Genomic DNA, 25,958 nt, shown 5'->3' with positions numbered 1-25,958 from the left:
AACTTCACACAGCTCTGGGTAGGCAAAGAGCTTCAACCAAATATGTTGAAGTTCTCTAAAAATATCAAGTAAAACAGATGCTACTGTCACGAGGTTTCAACCTCATTCTTGTAGATCTTGGATTTAAAAAGTCTGCAGTCTTCTTCAGCTGGGCTGTGTAAACAGCTTCTCCTATAGGACAGTAAACTTAGCACAGGGCTTAATAATGGTTAAATAACATAAACTAATGTATATTGAAGGCCAAGTCCACCTACTCGTTCACATAAACAGAAGGGAGAGGGATAAGAAAAGCAAAAACTTAAAAAAAAAAAAAAAGTCCTGGGTGTTCTGAAAGGCTCACCCATGTTGTCTCTGTAAAATAACAGGATCAGGCCCCAAAAGCTTTTCTGGCTTCCCACATTTGTGTGCAGATTGCCTCTCTCTTCTTGTTGCATTGGACACTGCCAGGCTAAGGTGAAGAGAGAGAATGTGCTTCTTCTAACGGGAAAGCACATCTTGTCATAGTTTCCATAATCAGCTCATTCCAAATACGTCAAGGCATTTGTCCCTTGCCATAAGGCTGTTCAGGCTACCAGGGAAAGTGGCTATATTCTGAACCAGAAATTCATAGGCACCATTTTACCAAACCTTTCTTAAAATAGCCAGCTTTGCCATATTAACAGCAGCTTTTGAATCCAAGGGATTTGGTATTCTATTGAACCCTCAAGTTGTTGGCAAATAATTTCAGGCATCTGGCAAACTGATATCTATAAAATGTCAAGCAGCCTTTACTTCTTTGTTTAGCCCAGGAAATCAAACTCCATGTTTGATTTTGGGTCAAGAAAATTGTCTAGCTGGGGTCACTTGTGCTCTCAGCCTTCCTGTGTGCTAGAGCTCCCTGCATTTAGAAAGGAAAGAAGTCTCACAGCCATAGGCCACATTTAGCATTTTATTTTTAGCACTGTGGTGATACCAAAAACATGGAAGTAAACAGGAGGTTGTCAGGCATATCTAAATAGCAGGAGAAGATTAAATTCATGTCAGGGAGAACTCTAACTGGCCCCTGCAGTAAAAAAATTGTTTCCCATGAAGTGCTGTTTAATAGAATATTTATAAGATAGAAGCTTCTTTTTCTGATGTTTACAGTGATGATTTTCATGTACCAGGTTAGCTTGCATGCATTTTACCGATTTAATTCTGGCTGGGCTGGATGTGCTGCTGTTCATGCATGCTGCACTGCCCTCTACTGATGAGAATGTGTCATGCTGGACACTGACTTCAAGATCCTTTTCAACTGAACTTTCGAAGTATAAGGGAACTTTGTTTACGGAAGGAATCTTTAAACTAAAGGAGGCAAAACCGTCTGAGAAGAAAGCAAAGAGTAAAGAGAGGTCACAACTTCGACTCCAGCATCAGTGCTGTAAGAAGTTAATTCATCTATTGATGTTAAATGCTACAAAATCTAGAAGAGATCCATTACAAGAGTTCGGTTATTCCTAAGACCCTGTGTGTGGCCCTCTAGCAATTCCTAGATCCTGCTTTTCTTTTTAAGGTGTAGTCTAAGAAGACAAAATGAAAACACAGCTCAACATTTTTTTTCTCTTTCCAAGCTAAATATACTTACTGGGCTGCTATCTTAATAAATTTTTTTAATAGCTGAACACGCTTGCTGAGCTGAGAACAAAGGCAGATCTCAGTGACGACCCAAAACTGAATTTCATTAAATCTCCTCAGGAACAAATCCAAGTTTGCTGTGGTCTTTTTAAAATTATGCCTTCCAAATGTGTGATAGATTAGCTCCAGCTAGAAAAGAAAGGAAAACAATTTCGCTTATTTGTTTTTAAATCAAAACACCAGCTAGGTTTCTCTATTTGTCAAGACAGTGTTTTACTGGTCAGCAAATGTGAATTCAATCAGATTTGAAAGGCTTCCATGAGGCTTGTTAAATATATAAATATAAACTAGGTTTTACTGGCTTAATATACACAGGAAGACATGGCATACTGTAAAGATTTTTCTTTAATACTCAAAGGCTTTATAGCAGGCTTTATTTATAAACTCAGTATGCAAAAGAATTGTCATGTGGTTTCCATATTGTAGCACATATTAGCACTTACAAAACTAAGCAATGCCAGCAGCCTTTATCCTTGCTATCTGAGCTCCTAACACATCTGATCCTGCATCTTACCTCATGCACGCAGTTGAAGAGTTCCCAATCATAAATTGTCATCTGGTATGCTAAATCTTTGGAGCTCATCAGTTCAAAAGTTCCCACTGTTCCAATAGTTGGGCCTTCCTGTTCTGGTAAGGGAGTCTATGAATAATAATGCAAAAATATATCAGAAACTCAACACAGACAAGTATTTAGCACTGAAAGCTTTTAGGAGTTTCTGAGGGGAAAGGATTCTGGAGATGGATGCTTTCAGGAATATCTGGAAACTCTGATGAGAGATGCCTCTGCTCGCAACGCTAGTTGCTTCAGTGTCATCTGTATAGTCACCAATCATCATTATCATCAATTCCACTGACCGAAAAATGTGAACCGCGGCAAATAAGATTCAGTGAAGAGTGACCTGCGGAGGTTCTCTTCTCTTCCACTCGGGCCTGGGAGGTCCCTGGAAACTCTTCTTTTCCCTGGTAAAAACGGAAGAAGTCCTGGGAGACTTTTTTCTCCTATTTCCCACTGAAGCTGCTGTAAAGCAGGTAATGGCATGGCAGTTTGGGACGTTCATCCACAGTGCTACTTCCGACTGCCGGTGGCCATGGTAACACTGCTGCCTCTCCATCTCTTGGGACACAGTGCCTGGGGTCATGAGGGGGTGGAAAGCTCTGTGAACTGAGGTTACATATGATGTCCGATTCCTCTACTCTTGGGCAGATGTTGAGCTGAGGATGTTATTCGCATGGTCATGGTGTTTGGGGCTAGACATTAGAAAACCAAACTCTGCTACTTTCTGGAAGACCCCTCACTAAAAGTTTCCATCTGACTTGTTTATCTCAGTTTTATTTTATGAGAAATGATCTAAAGTGTTTTTACTTAGGAAGATGAATGAGACGCAGGTATGGGAAGTGCATGTATAATGCAATAGATTTATATCTAAATAGGCAACATATACATTACAAAGTTCCAAAAGTCACAAAAGTGCCTGGCACAGTGGCTCACGCCCGTAATCCCAGCACTTTGGGAGGCCAAGGTAGGTGGATCACGTGAGGTCAGTAGTTCAAGACCAGCCTGGCCAACATGGTGAAACCCTGTCTCTACTAAAAATACAAAAATTAGCTGGGCATGGTGGCATGTGCCTGTAGTGCCAGTTACTCGAGAGGCTGAGGTAGAAGAATTGCTTAAACCCAGGAGGTGAGGCTGCAGTGAGCCGAGATAGTGCTACTGCACTCCAGTCTGGACTACAGAGTAAGACTCCATCTCCAAAAAATAAAAAATAAATAAAATAAAATAAAAAATAAAAACAAAATGATGCTAACTATATTTAGATACTATCCATGTCAGAAGTCCTAATATTATACAAGATCCATCATCATTTTCATCATCATTGTATTCTACAAATGCCCACTGCATTCTGGGCACTAGGGAAATTACATGTTCTGCGGGTAGATGGTCCTTGCATTTGGAAGTTTACAGTCTAGGAGAGGACCAAGCAAGCTTACAGTTGAAGGGAATCAACCCTGTCTGGCCCATACAGCTCTCCACACAGACAGCATCTGCTGCTGGTCCTTATCTGCACATATAAAGAGACAGAAGCAACAACACAGGTGACACCCAGGTACAGAGATAAACAGGAGGGGAACATGAACGGATTTTTTGGAAGTTATTGGGTATTTGGAATGAATGTGTGGTCTGAACAGGATCTTGAAGAAGTTGGGCTTTAAAAGATGAAGGAGACAAGCTCGGGCAGGTCAGAATAGCAAGGTTTTCCCTGAGCATCCAGGATGGTCCCTTGGGGTGGAAGGATGGCGACAAGGGCATGAAGGTGGGGAAGCTGTCATGAAACTTGCTTGGCAGGAGCAGAGAGCACAGGGAGTCCCCATGGACAGCGTGAACAGTTAGTAGCACGTATTCGTGTACCAGATTAGGACGTTGTGTTTTGTAATAGACTAGATAATAGACCAGGTGAGTGTCAGCTATAGAGCGCAAGTGACTGTGAATATAAACCCTACTCTAACTGCATAGACTTGGATTGATTCCCTAATCTCTTGAGTGTCTGTTTCCAGCTCTGGTAAACTAGGGCCATGATACCTATCCCTAGGCTTGTTAAGACAACTGGATAGGAATGATTTCAGTGAATCACGTAAATACAGTGCCTGGCACAAAGGAGGTCCTCTCCCCCAAATCAGTTCACTTTCTAGAAGTGCTGCAGCAATGCAAATACACAGAAAACTGTGATCAGTACAATACCTGGATGTAGGAGCTAAATACTGTTGCTCCCAATTTACTCTATGCAGGGGACAGGGGACAGGGAAGAAAAGTGATTCCAAAGTTTTAAATATTAGGGAACAAACCAAAGCTGATGGGCAAGAAGCATATGGAAGCAAATGAGGAGACTGATTTCAACCAGGGTAGGTCCCAGGTAAAAAAGGTTGAGGAAGCTTATACATTTTAGGAGTTAGGACTGCCTCTCAGAGGATCAAACTGGCCCTGCACGTTCTTCCTTCCCTCCTGCAGCTGCGGTGAACACAGCGCCTCTGCTGCTCTGTGGAGCTGCCCCTCCTATGTTATTCCTGCTGTTCGCTCTCTCCTCAGGATTGGAGATTCCCAGTCCACCTCGCTCCTTCTTCTCCTTGAGGCTTTATAACTTTACATAAGGTGGATAAGTTTACCTAACAACACAAGGAAGAGTCTAATATTAAGAAATATGCAAAGTTCTTTTAGTCGTGGATGCTGGTCTATCACTCCTGCATCCCTTTTGAGAGCAACAGAAAGCTCTGTTGAGCCTCAACTTTTCTTTCAGTGGGCAGGGCTCACCAAGTCTCCCTCCCGGCAAAGGGCAGGTTGACCCCTTCCTTGAGCCAAGGAAGAGGCAATCTGAGCAGCAAAAGGTGCTTCTCTCTTAGAAGTGGGGAATGTAAACGCTCACCCTGGACCCCAGGGAAGTGTCTCCTTGGGCCATTTTCTTGTACACAGCTCTGTGGAAATGTCCTACAGATAAGGCACAGCAGAGCTTATGTGGGGCCTGCATTGCCCAGACAGATCTGAAAGCTGCCTACGTACAGACACAGAACTCCCATGCATTTTCTCCCCACGGTTTTTGAGCCATGATTTTTTTGCTAAGGCTGGAGAGGGGTAATTGGGAGAACAGCATTGTTATCCTCCCATTTTCCAGATGAGGAAACTAAGACATAAAAGGGATGTGCAGATTGTCAGTGACAAGGAGATGGCTAAGGTGAGCCACCCAGAGCATCTTCCTTTCCTCGTGCTCCCACACCCTCTGTGTCTAGCTCTGCTGTGGCACTTGTTACGCTGCATCCTCACTGATCACATGCTGGGGTCCCTCACTACACTGTTTGTTCACTGAGGTCCAAGGACTATGATGGATTTGTCTTCAAGACCATTTCAGAGCCAGAACCATCTACAACACCTGCGATGATGTGGCAGGTACTAAGTAAAAGTCTCAGGAACCAGTGAATGGATAAAAGTAGAATCACATTACAGTACAATGGAGTTTTATAGGAATTTGCTCTGTACTGACATTTATACTTAAATAAAATGTGAAGAGAGTAAAGTTTCAGAATCTGAACCCTTAACCACGAGGCTGACTTGCCAGCACTCTACTAATTCTATTGTAGACCACGCAATGTAAGACTAAGATTGAACACTAAGACTTGGTCTATTCCAGGCTGCTTGTGTTAGTCTCATCTCTCTGGCTTGGGCGTAACTGCGGTAAAGATAGAGGCTCTGGGTTTAGTGTCTCACAGAAGCCAGCACAGCCCCAGGTGCAGAGCAGACCCTGCAGAGGCATGTGTGGGTGGATCAGAGAGTGTGGCCAACATTCTCTACCGCAGGGTCATCCTCTGTGCGACTCCTCCTGAATGGGCTGTCCTGAAAGGGAATCTTTAGAAAGCCAGAGAAGGAGCTCCCTGTCCACAGTTATGTGAGGCAGGTAAGGTTTGGCCACTCACAGCACAATGAATGGCAGAGCGCTGATAGGGAAGAAGTTCATGCCCAGGGTACTCAATGCAGAGAACATTTCTTCCAACGAAAGAGGCCGTAAAACAGAGGACAAGCAAGGACTAAGAACTTGGAAGGCTGCAGGACTGTGTGCCAACAAACAGAGGTTTAGAAAGTTAGTATCAGACACCACAGGGAGCTGAAGACAGTCCACACTCCCTGTCTCTGTGCCACGTCATCTGGCACTGCGGCCAAGAACCCGCTGGCAAGAGAGTCCCCAGCACCCGTGCAGTAACAGGTCACATAGCACCTTTGAAGGGGCTGCAGTGGGTCTGGCTTTTTAGGGCTTTGCTTTCCAGGAGAGGGCAGCACGACTCATTTATGACACTTTTTTTTTTTTCAATCCCTCAGTATTGAGAAATATTTATCTAGAAAGCTATGAGTGTAGATGACTGGAAAAAATATACGGAAAAGGCTAGGGGCAGACTCAGATCTTATAAGGCTGGTGGTTGAGGAAAGGTGAGTGTGCTTATAGGCTGTGATGGATGAGGGATTAGCAGGAAAACTAATGCCACATTTGCTAAGTTCCTCTCCAGGTGAAGTCAAAATATGGTAAAAATCCACCTATCCTCACTGGAGTGTACAAAATGGTACTCTTTAAAACAAAAAATCAGGATTATGATGAGCCCGAAACAACCTCTAAAAAGTCCAAGGAAGAGAATCTTGATACCTATAAGAGCTGATCTGATTAATCTTGAAACCTACTCATGCATCCCTTATGTAAACTCTCTCCCTAAAATTGGATGTGGTTTACCTCTAGCTCTTGTCTTGTGCCTTCCTTAAAGGAGAAACCCCGTGTATCCAAAGACTGAAGAAACCAGTTTCTCTACCCTCTGAATTGGCCCTCTAGGCTTTCTAAGATATGTTACTAGCTACTCACTTCCATACCAAATTTTGGTAGGATAAATAGAAATGGACAATACCACCCGCTTAAAAGAGAGCAGGCTACTCCGTTATTAGTATGGGCCTATTAGTCCTTTCTTCACAGAAAGATCTGTCTGTATGCTGGGTAACAAGCGTTTCTGGAGACTTAGGGAAGGGTCTGGCCTCTGGCATTTTCTGCATAAGGTAGAGAAAGTGCTTTCGGGGAACAGCATTTCTCTTAGACCAGATGGTGGCTTTGCCATAATGCAAAGGAGCCTGAAAAATAGTGATATCTTGCTTTAGAAAAATTATTTCCATCCTGGTATAAGTATTCAGATTCTTAACATTAGTATTTAAACTGGGGACATACCAATGAGGCAAATTACAACAAACAGTTCTGAAAGCTGAATTATGCCCTAATAGTGGTGCTACTTGGCTAATTTCCACAAAAGAAAATCAAAAGCCCTGAGCATCTCAGATGAACACCTGAGGCTTACCTAATAGACTGCAGAAAAAGAAAAAGCTAAGTACCATTCAAGATTTTTTAGCCACTGGGTTCAGTGTGACTGCAAAATTAGGCTCCAGACAAGTTTTTCTGATTGCAATGCTGCTCTGAGCAGGCCATCCACACCTACCAGTGAATCGAATTGCTCTCGCGGGCAAGCAAACAGGCGTCCATTAATGGTGAGCGTCGTAAATACTGAAACATCATTAGGTTTGAGCACCACCTTTTCTGTGAACATAAAAAGCATGAGATTGCCTATTAAATACATCTGAGATTTGCTGCACTGCCCTAATCACACCAACAAATTGCCAGCTTGGTGAATTACTGGGACACGCAGAGCGACTGCATAAAATAGAGTACTGAAGGGATCCACGGAATAAAAAAGACAGCATTCATGCAGCCCTGCGCCACTCAGGATGCCATCAGAAATGGCCACAAAACAGGAATAGAGATGCCAGAGGGTGAATTCACCCAGTTTTGTGCTGCAACCATAATTACTGAGTATGTAAAACCTGCATTTGCTATTTATCTCACAAGTTATGTTTCTAGATGGTAATCACACCCAGGACTTTGGACATATAAAGATCACTTTTTAAAAACTTTGGAGGTTTCTGAGACCTCACATGATTTTAGATGCAAAATTGACTATTGTTTTTTCACTTATTCCCTAATTTGGAGGGCAATAGCATTAACTAGATTAAGCCTCCTCCCACATTAAAAAATTAGTTCTTCAGATGAGAACATGTCAAAAAATTAAAAAATTTAAAAAATTAGTTCATTTAATAAATATTTATTTTGTATTTACTGCATGCCAGAAACTGCTCCAGGCACTGGGGAGACAGAAGGGAACAATACAGAAAAAAAAAAATCCCACTCCAAAAAGCGTTATATCATAGTGGGAGACGCCAACAATAAAGAAAAGAAATAGATTAGAAAGTAAGAAGACAAGGAGAAATAAGTCTCGCAGGAGTGGGGGCTGGGAAGCATGTGTAAGGGGAGGAAGTTAACAGTTTAGAAAGGGAATGAAGCAAACGAAGCAGGGAGCTTCAGTGAGACACTGACATTTGGGTAAAGACCTAAAGAAAGTGAGGGTGGGACCTGGGATATCTATGGGAAGGTGACAAGGGGTCAGTGAGGGCAGATGTCCTGGGCCTTGTGCAACTGGAGCTGAAATGGAAGGGAGATCTTAAAATCCAACATGCATTTAAAAATCCTCCATCAATGGAATCATTCACCTTAAAACATGACGGAAATGGCTCACCTGTTCCTGAAGGATTCCCCCAGATGGCTGTCAAATCATGACCGGAGAAATGAACCTCACTGCTGCTTCCTCTAGTCTCTCACTACAATATGTGGTCATTCCTAAAACTCTTGCCAGCATGAACTGTAATTGTTTTAACTCACCATCTGCCTCCTCCCTGGCCTGGGAACGACTTGGGGACGTGAGCTGTGTCTAACTCATTCTTTCCTTCACAGCCACACTGTGGCCAGTACATATGCAATGAATGAATAAATGACATTTCAGAAACGCACCATGTAATCAAGGACAGTGAAAGGAACTGTAATCCCGTGGGGGAAAAATATTCCTCATTTCATTTGAGCCAGGCTCCTAGCCTCTCTACTGAGTAAGGAGAAAAACCATCATCGGTTTCAAAGAACTAGCTTCTGACCACTTCCAACTTTGGACTTCTAGAAACCCATGGCCTTGAGCTTGTCCAGCTAGATTTCCTCTTAGGGTCCATATTTCTCAGGGCTCCAAGGCCTAAAACTTTTTTGAATAGAGTTTAAACTGAAAGAACTCCAGGCCAGCATCTACACGAGAGTCCTCAGTTCCAGTCATTCTGGTTTAGAGTGGGTACCTACAAGATAGGGCACATTAGAAACCCAGCCCGCCTCTACCCATACTGTTTCTGTTATTAGTGGAAGCATACATAAGCACCAGTTCATCCTCCGGGTGAGCCTCACATGACCACACTAACTTCTTACATAGTTTCTGCTTGGATGGAAAGTCCCGTTTTGCAGAGCCCAAAATGCGATTAAGGCTGTTACCTCCTCCGGAACTCATCTTGACTATGATCAGGCCCTCCCCAGAGCCTAGCTTGTCGGCAACGGCGCTGATGACTTCCTTCACCGAGGCGGCCACTGGCACCCGAATGGTTGTGTAGGTGTGGTCCATGCAATAGACCTTAAACAGAACTATGCAAAGGCAGTGACAAGGTAGTAAATCAGTCTTAAGAGTTTTCAATAAAACTGTAGTTATGAAAAATGTTTAGGCATCCTCTCCAATTTGCATCATTTTGCCATTTTTATTACTATATATATTCGTACTCATTTACCCCATGCCTGCCCCTTCTAAACTGCTTACCTTAGCATTGGTCTAAGAATAGGTGCACATATGGTTGCCAAGTCCAATTAAAAGAACAAGAGATATTGGTGAAACCCCACAAATAGGTCATGGGAAAAAATGGAGAGTGTCTTCAGGCTGATGTTCAGGGTCTGAAGTACTACACTGTAGGCAATTTACAGATCACTGCTACCCTGTGTGGCGGTGGGGAGCCACCATTCACACCTCTGCACACAGGAGGGCTTCCGCCTGGGCCATCAGCACGTGCTGATACTCCTGCTCACTTGCTTCAGTGGCTTGTGCGCTTTGGGGCCAGGCCACGTAAGCTTGGATGCTATTTAGCTCAGCAGACTTAGATCAGCAGATCTGGAGATGGCACCCCGAGGCTCAGCTCTGAACACAAAAATCCTGGGATCAATTCCCATTATTGTATTGTAATTCCTGGGTTTAGAGGCAGTCCTAAATGACGAGATTCATTTATAGCTTTAAATGAAATTTTTATCATTATTATTGTGACTATTTTTGGTTGTGATTCTTTGGAGAATCTTAAACAACCAAACAAAAGCCAGCATCTTGATCTTCCTGATGTAAAGCCTCCATGCTCAGGGCTGTGCTCAGGGCTGTGCTCAGGGCCAGAGCATTGTCCCTGGGCAGGATGCTGGTGATCCACTGTCTCCTAGGCACCCACTAGGCACCGGCTACCTTCCCACCAGCTTTTCCCAGGGGTGGGCAATCCTGACAACCAGACCCTGAGATCGTCTTCATTTCCTCCCAGGAAAGGGGTTAAGCAGGGAGAGGCTGAATCAGGGAAGGGTAGACAGGCACCTCGGCTCCAGGCACAAGAGTTTAAGGACATAAATCATCAGGCCACCAAAAGGCACCTCCAAGCAAACCATCTGGAGGGCAACAGGGCACCTCCAAAAGAAGTTATTCTGTGGGTCCAAGGTGATGCTTACCATTATCCTGACTCTAAATAATCTACACAACTATGAGTTAGTTGAAAGAGGGTTCTCACCTTCATCAGAGCCACGGATAGGCTGGCGCTTCTGGGCTCTCTCATCACCTGTATTGAACTGTTGCAAAAGAACCTTGTGCTGTAAAAACAACCACAGCAAGTGCCATAAGGGAGAGTGACCAATGCACACTAGCAACTCAGAGGAGACACATCTGAGAAGCAAGCAGAGTCAAGAAATTAAGACAATATATTTTGTGTCTACAAAAAAGAAATCACTTTTATGTATACTGCAATATAATATGTCTGGGGAATTGTAATTCTACAGGGCACAGACAGAGAGTTCAAGTTCATGCCATTTACCTTCTTTTGTGGTGCCTTTGCATCTTCTGAGCTACGAGAAGTAGAGAAAGCACATTATTTAATACCATTGCTACTATTAAATTGCCTTATTTGCATATAACTAATCTTATGTTAGAAAATGAAATCACAATCACAGAATCCTTTCAGGAGGCAATATGAACTTCCTCATTTTAATAGTAATAGATCAAAGCAGAAAGGTAGACAGCAAAGATATCAGCTCTTGTCAGAGGCAGATTCCTGGCAGAACCGATGTTCAAAGCCAGGATTTCTAGTTTTCAAAGTCTTATCTAGCAGCACACTCACTCTCTGATACTGCATTTAATCTATAGCTCAAGTAATAGCATGTGAAGACCTTGTGGTTCATTGAGAGGACACAAATATTCACCATCAACAGCTTTGGCAGCAGACAGTGAATTTTCCATATAAGTAATTGCCCTCAAACTTTCTTTAAGTGCCGCTGGCCACGTTATTGCCAGATTCACCGCCTTGAACCTAAGGGACCCACATTTATTGAGTTGGACTCCACACAGGAGGATCTTTTCTTTCCCAGGCTTTCTTTTGGCAGCCTTCTAGCACAGAATGAACAGAATCTCAGTCCTTCTGTTCCTCTGGCCTTACTGCACCACCTATGCCCTTGGTCCAGTCTGCTTAAATCAAATCAAGCAGGGCATGGCTATGGAAAGACCAGCTTTAACCTTTCCTGTGGGCAAAGGATGTTTTGGGACTTACTTGATGAAAGCACACCCCCAAAGCCAAGCCCCTCCTTACATTTGCTTGACAATCTTCTCCAACTCCGGCAGTTGCTCCTTGAGGGCAGCAATCATCCGGGCATCATCTGATACAGATACATAAAACTCCTGTAATTGGCAAAAGTCACAGGCTTTTAACAAGAACTGCAAAAGGCACATGATTCTGTCAAGAGCAATAAAGGTGTGTCCCTATGTCATCTGCTTCACCAGCATCTCCAGACCATGGCTTCATGGACTGGAGGAAGAACAAAGAAGAAAATGTTACACTATGTCTAAGTTCAAAATTGGCCATGAGAAAAAGTCTTGGAAATAGATAGTGGCAATCAATGACTGCACGGACATCAGAAATGAAATGAACGCCACTGAACTATACCCTTAAAAATGGTTACAATGGGAAAATTTATATTAGATATCTATTTTACAACAATAAAACTTCAATTCAAAATAAATTGCAGGTGAATTGTTTGTATGATATTTATATGAAAGCCAGTGTTTTGAAATGGGTCATTTTGGAGTCCACAAAAGAGCACTTTTTTTACTTCTTTTTTTTTTCAGGGGAACTTCAGTGTTCATTTTCACATTATTTTGGCATGTATTGTTTATTTGCTAGGTGCTACTCATTTGTGGTTATGGTTGGTGGTAAGATGCAGCATGGTCTTCAGCACTGTAGCGAATTTATGCTGAGTTTGTGCCACCAACTCAGGACTCTCTGCTGCCCTTCTGGGAACTGTCCTGACCCTGCAGGTCCAGGTGTGCCTGCTCTGCTTAGGAGCAGAACTCTGCTCTGCAGCAGAAGGTGAGAACCATGGCAGTGCCAGCTTCACCACCACTTTAGTTCATCTGCAAAATGGTCCTGTACTCAATGAGTAGAGGCCATGAGTCAAGGTATGACCCCAAGCTACCGCCATTCCTCACATTTTCAAAATACTTCATTCCTCAGCTTGGAGGGATGCTCATGGTCCATTTTCCCTCCCTGCCTCACCCCTCTGGCTGTGAAATGATATGAATAGAAAGGAGAGAGGGTGTATGTTTCTTTTGGATAATTTATAATTTTAGAACACACAGACTGAAAAAGTTTGAAACGGAAGTAACATTGCCTTTTGCCTGCACAGAAGTAAGGTCTTCATCCAAATTTTGGAGGGGAGAGTGACTAACTGGGCTTAAATGTCAGGATCAGTGCTGTAATTTGGGGCTAGAGTTACGGGAAGGAATGGGGAAGTGCAGCTTACAGCAGTGTTCATGAACCGCTTTCACAGCCTACCATTTCCGTTTCTGGCAATTCCTAAATAAACGATCTGCTCCACTCCACTCAAAAATATCTACCATTTGATCTAGTAGTCCCACTTGTAGGAAGGTAATCAAGGACAGACTCACTTGCACAAGACTTTTTACCGTACTACTACTATTCTAGGAAGGTGAAAACTGGAAATGATGTGAACACCCAACAATAAGGGAACACATAAACGTATTTGTGACACGGCTACTCAATGGTCATTAGAAATTTTTTTGATTATTTCAGGCGATGTAAAGAAATTTGTATTATAAGGACTGTACTGACAGAAAAATTCTTATATCAAATTAAATGGAAAAAGCAGCCTGCAGAATGATGGGTGCTACGTGACTACAAGATAAAACATACAAGGAAAAAGAGACTAGATGAAAATACATGAAAATGCTACCCATTATGGAGTCAGACTGTAGTTCCTTTCTGATGAATGAATGTGTTCACAAAGTCTTGCCTTTGCAATGACAGTCTCTCCAGGGAAGCTGCTGAGCCCACAGGTAGGTCCCTGTATTGTAGGACAATGGTGTATTCTTGGAAGGGATGACCCCCGCCTACCTCCAGAAAGGCCATAGACACATCATCCTCTTGTAGGAGGTCTCCATACATGGCAGCCCACTGTAGAACCAGGCGGATGACTCGCCTCTTATTGTTGAGGGCATAGTCCATTTTCTCCTGTTCTGTACCTTGTGAAGGCTGTGCGTGGTAAGTGCCGAGGAGTCAAGGAAGAAATTGAGCCATTTCACACTCATTTCACATGCTTCTTTCAAAGGTAAAGAGTGACAGATCCCAGCTTCAGAAAGCCAGGCTTTTAGACAGATAGAATTCCTCCCCTAGGCCCTCATGAAAAACCCCACAGAAAGTGTCTATGCCAAATGCATGCAATTCCTTGTTAATTCCTGCTGACTCTGGCCTGATAGTTGCCCAAGGGATTAGACTTTCACAGACTCCTCCTGGATTTGGTGTGGACAAGGATTCTTGTGTCTATCTCTAGCTATCATTCTCTGCCAGGATCTGCCTTGCCCTTTGCCGCTCTGGATGGTAATGTTTCCTGCCGTTGCTTCTCTCTGGGTGCGTTTCCACCTGTTGTTGCTTTCCAAAATTCTGCCCGAATCTCTGTAATCCCCTCCCTTCCAAGTGGGCATCTAGTCCTGCTGGGACCATGGCTGATACAAAGAGTGTATGGGTGGGCAAGCGAGGCTGAAGGTAGATAAACCCACCTAGAGGTAGGAAGAGGAAAGGCTCCTGCTGTACCAATTCTCTGGTGAGGGCCTCAGACACACTTTTTACACCATACTTTCTTCTCTTGTGTAGAACCACGACTTACCTTATTGGCTCTTTGCACATTTACGGCTACCATCTTAATTGCAAGCACCTTGAGGCTTGGGTTGATGGTCATTTGTCCTGTATTCTACACCATTCCTAGCATACTGACTTTCACCCAGAAACTATTTATTCATTAATGCAACAAGTACTGATTGAGGGTCTCCTATGTGCCAAGAGTAAAGGTCCCTGGTCCATTCTTGTATGTACTACACAAGGACAACATCATAGGTAATCAAGAAATATTTTAGGTTAGACATACCATTCCTTTTTCAATGATTTATAGTTCATATTATAGATAATTAGTTCATAAAATAACTTACTCTTCACAATTTACAATATAACTTGCACACAAAGTACTTCAGTTCAACTCTTATAGCCTTGTGGGGAAAGTGTCACTCCGTTTCTACAAGTGAACAAACTGAAACTAAAGAAGCATAAATGGCCAGGATTACATAGTGAGAGTGCAGAGGTTTCGAATGTAAGACTCCTGATGTCTAGTGTTCTTCCCATTACCCAACACCCCCATTCCTCACAGCGAGCTACAAGACTGACCCTGTCTTAGCTTCCTACCCTGCCTTGAAAGACGTTGTAGAAAACCGGCTTATGGCAGTGCTGTGCTTGAGAGCTAAACCAGTAAAGGGCCTTTTCTAAAAGGACTATAAATAATCATGATCAAGGTAAATGACAGAACCTTAAAGCAAAGGTTTACTGCATGTAAATGGGTTGCAAAATGGCTTTCATAAATTGAGCACAAGATTCATAAAAAAGAAAATTGCTCAACCTGTATTGCTACAATTCTCTCTCAGCTTACAATAAAGAAAGGAAGAAAGATCACTTTATGTGAAAATTATTTCTTTTCTGATTAACTCTTTGGTCTCTTGCTTGCATGCATTTATAACTGAGTTTTTCTTTCCAAAGAGTTGCAATGCTGGACATTATATTTTATGACCGTTTTTTAATGGCATGTAGGAGCATAGTCAGACACATGGTAGGTACCAAATAAAAAAGTCTTGACTGATTGAAAAATATGTACTGGTTCACCCAAGAGTGGGAGGATATGGGTTCAAGTCCTCTAGCTGCCAACACTTACCTATGCGATCTTGTGTAAGTCACTTAGCCGCTGCATACTTCCATTTACTCACCCATGAAATGAGGAGGTGAGAAGAAATCATTTCCAAATTCCCTTTCAGCTACCACATTTAATAACGCTAAGGCAAGGTGGACCAAAGCAGAATCAGGTAGGTACCACAAACTAACATAATGAAAACACAATGCTGCCTTGCCATTGTGCTGTCTTTGGTTTAGTTTTATGGTAACTTGTGTTTGTGTAGAAAGTTGGATGACATCAGGCTTTGGCAGGTGCTATCTTTTTCATTTCCATGGCATAGGAGCCAAACGGAGACAGTAAGAATGGCCAAGGTGCGGAGTAGGGGTGTGGACTGAGGAAGGCCAACCCCTGTAAATGTAAGAGTCGGTGGAGATTCTGAATTCTGAGTACAGTATGTGTCAAAGCTCTCACTAGGCTGGGCTCGCTCCCTAGACTGCTGTCCCAAATATCCTGATGCCACTATGGACCATGTATGTTCCTCACCGGGCACCTGAGGCTAAGCTTCTTCCCTCTAGCCCCTCTTCTAGGTCTAAGTGATAATGCCTGTGAAAGACGACCTTTCTGATGGCCTTGTGCTGTGAAAAATGAGCAAATTTAATTCTCTCTCAGATCATGCCAATTTAAAAGATGTCACACTGTGCCCTAAGTTACTCTATAAACTATGATCTTATTTCACTACACATGCAACATGAGTACATTTTAAATCACTCAAAGATGGAAAGAGCATAGAGAGGAAAGGGAAGCTTTGATTGAGCTGGTAGTAACAGAGTGGTGAACGCTTAGCCTAAATTTAGAAATATAACCCCAACATAGGACAATTAAGGCGCTAACGTGGTTTTTAAGAGGTAAATATATTTTCAAATGAATTAATATGCTTTTCAGAGAAAATACATCAAAGTGCTTTACAAGTACTTAGGCAAAGAAACTATTCAAATTGATCCAATTGATTCACCAATTATTAATTAACAGACTACTTTGAGTGGAGCACCATGCTAGGTTCTGGTGATACAATGGGCGCAGTCCTATTCATCTGAACTATTACATTGGACAACATGTTGAAAAGGAGGTATTCACATGTGTAGGAGAGAAAGGAAGAGTGGGGAGAGAGAGACAAGAGAGTGAGAGAGGAAGGAGTCTTTCCTACTTGTTACGATAACATGTGTATAGAACTTTACAATTCATAAAATAAGCTCAATATTCTTATGCTATCAAGTGATGCTTTCTACAAACCTGAGGAAGAAATATTTACCAGTGAGGAAATGGAGACTCAGAGAGAAGAGATCTGGCCAAGGTTGTTGAGTGAATAAATGGCAGGGCTTGCAAATTCAGATGGGGCTCTTTCCACTATTCCCACCCCCACTATCCTAACCAGCGGCTATAGCAACTAGACCTTAGTGCTTGGGTTCATGAAATTATTAAGAATAAATGCATCCAGAAAGCAAAAATCTTAATGAGAAAGAATTCCTTTTGTGTGAGTGTGTGCACACTGAAGTTTCAAGGTTCCCGCGCTGATTCTGCATGTTTAGTAACCAGGGCCGAGCACCTCTTGTCTTTGATGAAGAACCCCACAGTCTCTAGGGAGACAGATTTGACCAAATCCAGAGGGACTGAGAAAGGCTTTCTCCCTTTTCTCACGAAAGTTCAGTATTTTTACCTCTGGGAAAACAAAAGGAAGCACTGACTTATTTCATAAAGTCTCATTTGTCCCCTCATGGATGTTTATTTACTAAAGTGAGGGTGGGGGTGATACTACTTTTATAGCTGAATCCAGGCATTGCTCAAGGACTCCGCTCCTCCAGAGGCGACACATAGGGTTCCCTGTCTGAAATGTCTGTTGAATCAGGTTCTTAAGAAACACAAAGAGAACTTTGTATACAACTGATTATACCTGAAATGGTTACAGATCAGACGCTGAGGTTTCTATTCATTCCCATAACAATCTCCCCAGGCTTTTAGAAAGTTTGTAATTTTTAGATTTTATTTAACTCCTACAAAAAAGGTAGGAAGGGGGAAAAACTATATTCCTTTCAGGTAGCAGCCAAAGAATAAAGAATATCCTACTAGTTCCCTTGTCTCAATATGATGTCAAAAGTGCAATCTAAAAAGAGTAACATTTCAAATATAGCATGTTCATAAATTCAGACACATCAGGAAGGTTGAAGAAGCCTTCTCTGGCTAAAATTGGAAAAATGCATGATCAAGAAGTGCTTTTATTGAATAAGGCCATGACTCATGATACGATGACAGTTGGGTCCAGGAAAGAAGAAATATGGCTGCCTGAACTCATGGGGAAAGAGATGCAGAAAGACAACATGGTTCCTGTATCTCATAAAGTTCTAGTTTTTGTAAAGTCGGTAAGGCAATATAAAATTACTTACTGAATTAGTATTTTAAACACCATTAAGAAAAGGCCATATAGTTTGAGTGGCCAAACTTATCACTGATACATTTGAGTTGATTTCAGATAAGTCATGGAATCACAGCATCTCTGTTTCAAGAGCCCTTTGGTTACATTTCCTTCAACTCTATCACCTTAGAGGTAAGCAAACCGAGGCAGAATGAGTTTAGGTGATTTTTCCAAATTTATCAAAGGAATTCTTGGAACTAGAACTCAGTTTTCTTATTTTCTTCCCCAGTACTCTTTTTACCTGTCTATGTTGTTGTGTTTTGTCTGATATTAACATTACTTTCTTTACACAAACATAGATTATATAGCAGAGTCACATGACTTCAAAGTTTGTTGGGAAATAGGAAAATCCGTCTGAGATATAGAAATTGATCCCCCAAATCTTCATAACAAAGCACATGCAGAAAATCAAGAGTTAACTATTGCAGCCTTCATAATCTGATAGAGAGGTACAGGAATTGTTAATACCTGAACGAGATCCCCTCTGCTACAGTTTAATACCTGTCAATTAGGAAAGCAGTGGCTCACTGCGACTGAGCAGACATTGTTAAATCTGGTCATCCAAATTCCAACTTCAAGACTCGCTTACACACTTGAGTATCTCTTTTCCCAAAGACTTGGGCCCAGAAGTGTTTTTGGATTTCAGATTTTTTTTTTTTTTTTTTTTGGATTTTGGAATGTTTGCATTACACCTACTGGTATGAGAGCTCAAAAAATTTTGAATTTTGGAGCATTTTGGATTTTGAATTTTCAGATAAGGAATACTTCACCTGTAATAAAGTATTTCTCACCATCTGGAAGCATTAAATCAGAATCCTTAACAGAAGGAACGAGGTCGTAAACTCACTGTTAATTTCTGCATTTTCTAGCTAAGGACTGGGCACACAAAAACCTTCAATGTTCTTTGATCAACTGATTACAAACAATTTAATTGCACAGTCTGGAATGCTATAACTAATGCACTTTTCTTAAAAAAAAAAAAACCTTTAAAAATATCACAGCTATTTAAGAGCCTTTATCTAAGTTACCCGGAATCCCATTTTGTCAAGATGTCAAATACAGATCAGAGGTACATTCTAAATAAGTTCATACAGAACTTAATTGCAAAACATCTGGTACATCTTTTAAATAGAATCTTTCAGCTATTGGGTATTTAATCTACAGGATGACAAACTTTCAGAGTGACTAAATCTTCACTGAACTGAACCACCTCCTTCAGCATTGTGTACATGTGACTGAGAGCAAACTGAATCTGTTTGCAGTGAGGTTTTAGGGCTGAGAATCAGAAGAGGTGAAGGCCACAGTGTAGGCTACAGTTTTTCTACCCTGCCAACAGCAGGCTTAATATTCCATTGAGTCATTTTCCTCATGCCGGCTCTGCCGTTCAAACACTGTAATTATTTCATATATTTTTACCTAGTTATTATCTTACTCACCACAGGCACCTGTAATTTTTCTGTACTTTTTTTTTTAACTGCTCATTTACTTATTCTTAATTCAGCTAATAATGGTTCCATGTATTAAAATTATCATGGGGAAAGTAAGTGAAAACCTCCCAGGATGTAGAGGCAGCAGATTCATTACAGCCTACAACAGGGAATAAAATATTATGTATACTTTTTGCAGTAAGTACATGCTAATTATGCAGCTATTTATAAAACACTTAACAACATTCAAACTGATGCTCTTCAATGTTGTTGTTTTTTAAAACCCTGCTTTGCATACAAGATCTCTGCTTGCAGCTGAAAACAAACTTTGGGGGTCATCTGCCCACTGACAAGACAAAGCTTTGGTATCTTCTTTATAATATGCCATATTTCTCTCCTGATGGTATAATAATAGCAACATTTATATGGGGTTTTAAGGTTTATAATGTATGTTCACACACATAACCTCATTTGATTTTCACAACAACCGGGTGAAGTGGGTAGGGCAAGTATAATGTATCAGTCCATTCTCACGCTGCTATAAAGAACTGCTCAAGACACTGGATAATTTATAAAGGAAAGAGTTCCGCAGGGCTGGGGAGGCCTCAGGAAACTTACAATCATGGTGGAAGGGGGAGCATCATGTCCTTCACATGGTGCCAAGAAGGAGAAGTGCAAGTGAAGGTGGGAAATGCCCCTTATAAAACCATCAGATCTCATGAGAACTCACTCACTATCATGAGAACAGCATGGGGGGAACCACCCCCCTGATCTAATCACCTCCCACAGGGTTCTGCCCCCAACACATGGGGATTAAAATTCAGATTACAATTCGAGATAAGGTTTGGGTGGGGACATAGAGCCAGACCATATCATATAATTACCCCTGTTTTACAGAAGGGGCTTGGAGAGGTTAAGCGTAATTGCTGAATAATATAACTTATAGGACACAGGTCTTAAACACAGGTCTTTCTACTTCAGAGCTTTTGCTTTTTTTACTATAATCTGGGCTTCTTGTCTTTGTGGAGCAGCCTGACATCCTGACCACTGGGTCTATTTCTTCCTTCATATGGCGTGTTCATAAAATGCAAGTTCTGAAATTACACTGCTTAGGTCCCATCCTGGCTTCCTCACCTATATAAAAACTGTACGATCTTTGGTAAGTTAATTGACAATTTAGAGCCTTGGTTTCCTCATCAGTAAACTTCAGAAGATTGCTGTTAAGGATGAAATGAGATAATACAGGTAAAACATGTATCTGAAACATATTAAGTATTCAGTAAATCTTAGCCACCAATGTTATTACTGATTCTCCTCTGGAAGTCATTTAAAATATTTTCAATGGACAGTTGTGGAATTTTTCATAAGACCTGGCATTTCTGGGTTTAAGTTTGTGATGTTACTCCTGTCCACACAAGCTGCTCCTTTGTTTGTGTGTACCTATTAACTTTGAGCTCACAGGAGCGCCTTCTGTACCATCAATTTCTTTAATTATCTTCCATTTTCTTGCTCAGAATATTTTTCCCACTGATTTTCAGAATTCTCCATGTTTTTACAAGTCTCTAGTTCTTGGCTATTCTCCTTTTAAGTCTCAAGCCAAGGGCTTGTACTCATAGCACAGCAGTTAGGACGTGCCCTAATGCAATACACTGCTTGGGTTCATATCTTGTTCTAACATTTACTAGCTATGTAGCTTGGGGCAAATTATTTAGCTGCTTGAACTCACTTTCCCTATTGTAAAAAAACAAGATTAAAAGAGTACATAGTGTTGATAGGAGGCCAAGAACATGTATATGAAATATTTTTTAGCATATCTGATAAGAGTCATTTTTTTTCCCAAGGAGCATATCATGTTCATAACATCGTCAAACAAAGTCTTCTTTATTGGAAACAAACTCTCAAATTGCATATCTGCAGAAGCAACTTGCTCTGATGGTGACATATGGATCAAACACTTTTCAGAATCAAATGGGGACTATGATGACAAAATCTGGTTACAACAAAATTTAAGCTGAAAGTTCTTCTAGGAAATCTAAAAAACGTTCCTAAAAACTTGGCTTCATTTAAAGAATATGAACCTGCTGCTATTATGTGAATCTTTCATCAAAAAGAAAAGCAGATTTTGATAAACGTTCCACTTATAAAACCCAAGTCAACTTATAAAGAGAACATCTCCAGATCAATTTCACAAAGATTTTTATGACAGGGACCCTAATTTTTCAGTGAGGGAAGCTGTGGTTTTTGCTTCTGTACAGGGATGAAACACAGAAAAGGTGGATTTAGTTAAAACTTAGTGGCAAATCCATGTTCTATTTTTTTTCTTCTTCTTTTTTTTTTTTTTTTATTTTTATTTTTTGAGACGGAGTCTCGCTCTGTCACCCAGGCTGGAGTGCAATGGCCGGATCTCAGCTCACTGCAAGCTCCGCCTCCCGGGTTCACGCCATTCTCCTGCCTCAGCCTCCCGAGTAGCTGGGACTACAGGCGCCCGCCACCTCGCCCGGCTAGTTTTTTGTATTTTTTAGTAGAGACGGGGTTTCACCGTGTTAGCCAGGATGGTCTCGATCTCCAGACCTCGTGATCCGCCCGTCTCAGCCTCCCAAAGTGCTGGGATTACAGGCTTGAGCCACCGCGCCCGGTCTTTTTTCTTCTTAATTCAAGAAACTAAACTCATTATTTCCATGCCAAAAGCAAAAAATTTGTGATGAATACTAAGCTAAAGAAAACTCGTATACTAACAAAAAAATCTGTCCAAAATTATTGCTGTTTTAAAATTTCTGTAAGTTTAAATATCAGCCATTCATCCTTAAGATTCTTTTAGCTGCAGTAAGAATCTGTCCTAAACAACAAACACCTATATTCATTGACATGAAAAGATAATCCACTGGCAGAGTAAGCTTCAGGACCAGTCAAATGCTAATGATGTTATCACAGACCCCCGTTTTTCCTCACTGTCTCCTCATTCCAGCTTTATCTTGGGGTTCATTCCCATCATGGTTGTAAGATAGCTGCTGCTGGCATTTGGGGTTACAGGCTTCCTGTTTTTTTCTCCTAAATGTTAAAAAGGTTTTCACCAAAAGCCCAGGAAGCCTCTCTTTGAATTCCATTGGCCCAGTCTAGCTTGGGTCTGGCACTGGAGAACCAGTCTTTGGCAAGGAAGGCTAATTACTACGAGTGGCTAGAATGACCAAGTAATAAGGCATGTATGTTGGCAAATCAACCACAATGTCCACTGCAAACCACTATTACATCAGTGCTACACGGACTTCCTCCAAATGTCTACCAGTACATGCAGGATCTCAGGCAGTTATTAGACCTTCCTGTACCTTGATTTCTCCTATATGTGAAATGAAATAAATAACAGGCATAGTGGCTCATGCCTATAATCCCAGCACATTGGGAGGCCAAGGCAGGCGGATCACGAGGTCAAGAGATCGAGGCCATCCTGGCCAATATGGTGAAACTCCATTTCTACTAAAAATAAAAAAATTAGTTGGGTGTGGTGGTGCCTGCCTGTAGTTCCAGCTACTTGGGAGGCTGAGTCAGGAGAATCGCTTGAACCCAGGAGGCAGAGGTTGCAGTGAGCCGAGATCGCGACACTACACTCCAGCCTGGCGACAGAGCAAGACTCTGTCTCAAAAAACCAAAACAAAACAAAACAAAAAAACACAAAACAACAACAACAAAAATAATATACCAGACTTTTTGCTTTACATTTGGAGAACTGGTGTTGGAAAGATAAAGTAAATAATGTGAAAATACTCTCAATCAGAGAGTTACTAAAATTCAAAATAGTATTGACTTCGTGTGATCACTTACTAAACTGAAGGCCAGCCTGGAGTTGCACATACAAGAATATGGCAGAGTTTAATCATAAAGCACAAAATTGAGACAATAGGAGAGCAATTTGGGAATACACGTCAGAAGCATTAACATACTACATATTCTTTGCCTATTTTTAGGAATTTAAAGTGAGTACATTTTCATATACTTGGGCAAAGATTTAGCTGGAAGGATGCCGATTCACTCCATTGTGTTTGTTATAGCAAAAAAAATGTGGAAATAATCTAAATATCCAATAGGTAGAGGCTGAGAAAATAATTATGACATATCTATTGATACTATAGTCATTAAAAATGATAATGTGTCCTTCTCATCTTTGCCCCCTTGTTGCCCAGTACTTTATGTGACACATTTCCAGTCGTCAATAAATGTTTATGGAATTATCTAGAAGAAAAAAAAGATTATATAGTTTTATCTCTATATATATTAGTTTGGAAAGATATTCACAATATACCACTAAGTGAAAAATAGCATATTACCAAAAAGCACATGTAACATTATTTAATTTATATAAAATCTTATGTACATAAAAATGTATACATAAATTCCAAAATTTTAAAAACAAATTTATTAATGGTGGTGAGATACCAGGTGAACTTTGCTCTCTTCTCCTTTTGTGGTAATTAAAATTTTTTGGAATGAGAATGTTTTATTTTTAAGGATGACAACTATCTATATTTAGAAAAATGGCATAGAAAAATAATGGCATAGAAAGATATTCACAAAATATTGCTTAATTAAAAGGTATACAAAATTATTTACAGTATGATCCCATTCTTACATTTAAAAACATGTATCTATATGTATAGAAAAAAGACTAGAAGGATATACACAAAACGGTTAGCAATACTACACCTGAGAGGTTATAGGGTTATATACAGGTGGTTTTAATTTTCTTTTGAAGACTAAAGGAAAATCGAACTCAATTTTAAATGCAGATTTAAAAAAAGATTAAAGAACCTGGAGAGGAAAAGTATAGAAATTGAACAAATATGATTTTCAAACTCATTATAAAGCACTTGTATTCATCGGGTCAAATCATGTCCAAACTGTGTCTAATGAATAGAGAGTCTCTCTCATTAGCACATAAAAGGCCTGATATATTAATGTTCAGGAGAGTTCTACTATCTTTCTCCATGGTAAAAGCAAAATTGGAAGAGACACACAATGTGGATTAAGAACAGAAATATGTGTCAGTAGCTCAGGGCTCAAATCTTTTCTGTGCTAGTAATTACCTTTCTCTGAGCAATTCATAATTTTTCATTATTCTAGTTTATTGATTTAGAAAAATAGCAGTAAAAATACTGACTTCTTCATAGGGCTGCTATGAAAAGTTCCAGATGTTAAGCACTTCAAAAATACTCCACTAAAGCAACTGATTAATGAAACATGGTTAAGTATTTTACTATCCCTAATGTCCCACGTTAAAAACATAGGGGTTAAACCACTTGTTCAAGTTTGCATTATACATCCCTGCTGCTTGCAGGTGTGCTGTTAAGCAGTTTATGATACAATATATTGTCTTGAAATGTTCTTAAACTGTAATTAAAGGTTACAGAATCATTAAAATTTAAACAAGCTTTGAAATAAATAAGTTGTGAAGACAGAGAGAAAAAAAAGGCAAACTCCAGGTTTGGAATCATCTGGAGGACTCAGCTACTTGCCCTGGGCAAGCCACTCCTTTTTTTGTTTTTTATGGGGGCTGGGGGTAACTTCAGGACCCTCGTTTGTAACACAAAGCTAATACTAACCCAATAAAATCCTGTCAGGATAAAGTGGTATAATATTGGTCAATGCTCTTAGCATGCACCTGACACAGACAGAGCTGATTCAAAATAGAACAGTGAAGAGAATCTAAGTTCCCACAGGGCCAGATATGAGGGAGGTGGTCTAAGGGACCTAGATAATATAGATTACACCCAGTCATCCTGGATTCCCCCATCTACAGAAGAAAGAAGTCGGATTTGATGTCACAGCTCTTCCACGCCTGTTTGCTTTCTTGCCTTCCCCTCTCCCTCCCCGCCCGTATCACTTTTCCCCACTCCTCCCTATCTGGGCAGAAACAGACCTTCTCTCTAGAGCACTATTTTAAAAAGAGAAGTTAGTGATTTGAATGCTCTCAATCAACTCTTGAAGGGGAACAAGCTAATAAATGAAGAAGTTAGAATCTGAAAAAAAAGACAAGTGCAGTGTTTGGGGCTTGGAGTTGTAAAGATGCTGTGCCTTGGCCCACTGAACTCCCTGACTTGTCCTTGAGTTTTGTTTGCCTTAGGCTTATCAACCTTCTAACTGCTAAAAAAAAAGGCAAGTCTAAACTCAATGGTGGATTTTATTTTTCCTTCCAGCAAATCTCAAAGGTCTATAATGATTAGTGCGTGTGGAGTTAAAAGAGCACAGAGATCCTGAATGTGTTCATTTTACTTGAGAAAAATTGAGTATGTGCCAGAAAAAATATATAATATAAGTAAGTCTCATTAAGCCATCATTACTCAGTAAGACAGTTTCCAGGCAAATAAACACACAAATCTCCCTCTTGCAGCTCCCTCTGAGTTGCACCTTCAACTCAAATCTCCTGTCCTCATACATTGTTTACTTCAAAGAGAATTATGAGTGAACAAGAAAATGAGAATC

At 40.9% G+C, this 25,958-nt stretch overlaps 1 protein-coding gene across 4 annotated transcripts in view; it reads right to left on the bottom strand.

Moving 5' to 3' along the window:
* RAPGEF4 (Rap guanine nucleotide exchange factor 4) overlaps nt 1-25,958 on the bottom strand; it is a 307,950-nt gene that overhangs the window by 23,661 nt on the left and 258,331 nt on the right. For all 4 annotated transcript variants that reach the window (XM_003907614.3, XM_009182453.2, XM_003907616.5 and 1 more), the window contains 8 exons: nt 13,778-13,928; nt 11,957-12,045; nt 11,189-11,219; nt 10,889-10,967; nt 9,579-9,725; nt 7,660-7,757; nt 2,168-2,293; nt 1,604-1,782 (listed from right to left, as the gene is read on the bottom strand). In XM_003907614.3, the coding sequence (XP_003907663.1) occupies nt 1,604-1,782; nt 2,168-2,293; nt 7,660-7,757; nt 9,579-9,725; nt 10,889-10,967; nt 11,189-11,219; nt 11,957-12,045; nt 13,778-13,928 (900 nt within the window). The remainder of the gene's footprint in view (nt 1-1,603; nt 1,783-2,167; nt 2,294-7,659; nt 7,758-9,578; nt 9,726-10,888; nt 10,968-11,188; nt 11,220-11,956; nt 12,046-13,777; nt 13,929-25,958) is intronic.

This window comes from Papio anubis, chromosome 10 (assembly GCF_008728515.1).
Source record: "Papio anubis isolate 15944 chromosome 10, Panubis1.0, whole genome shotgun sequence".
Classification (NCBI taxonomy): Eukaryota; Metazoa; Chordata; class Mammalia; order Primates; family Cercopithecidae; genus Papio; species Papio anubis.
Note: the sequence above shows the minus strand (reverse complement) of the source record. Positions and strands in the feature narration are given on the sequence as shown.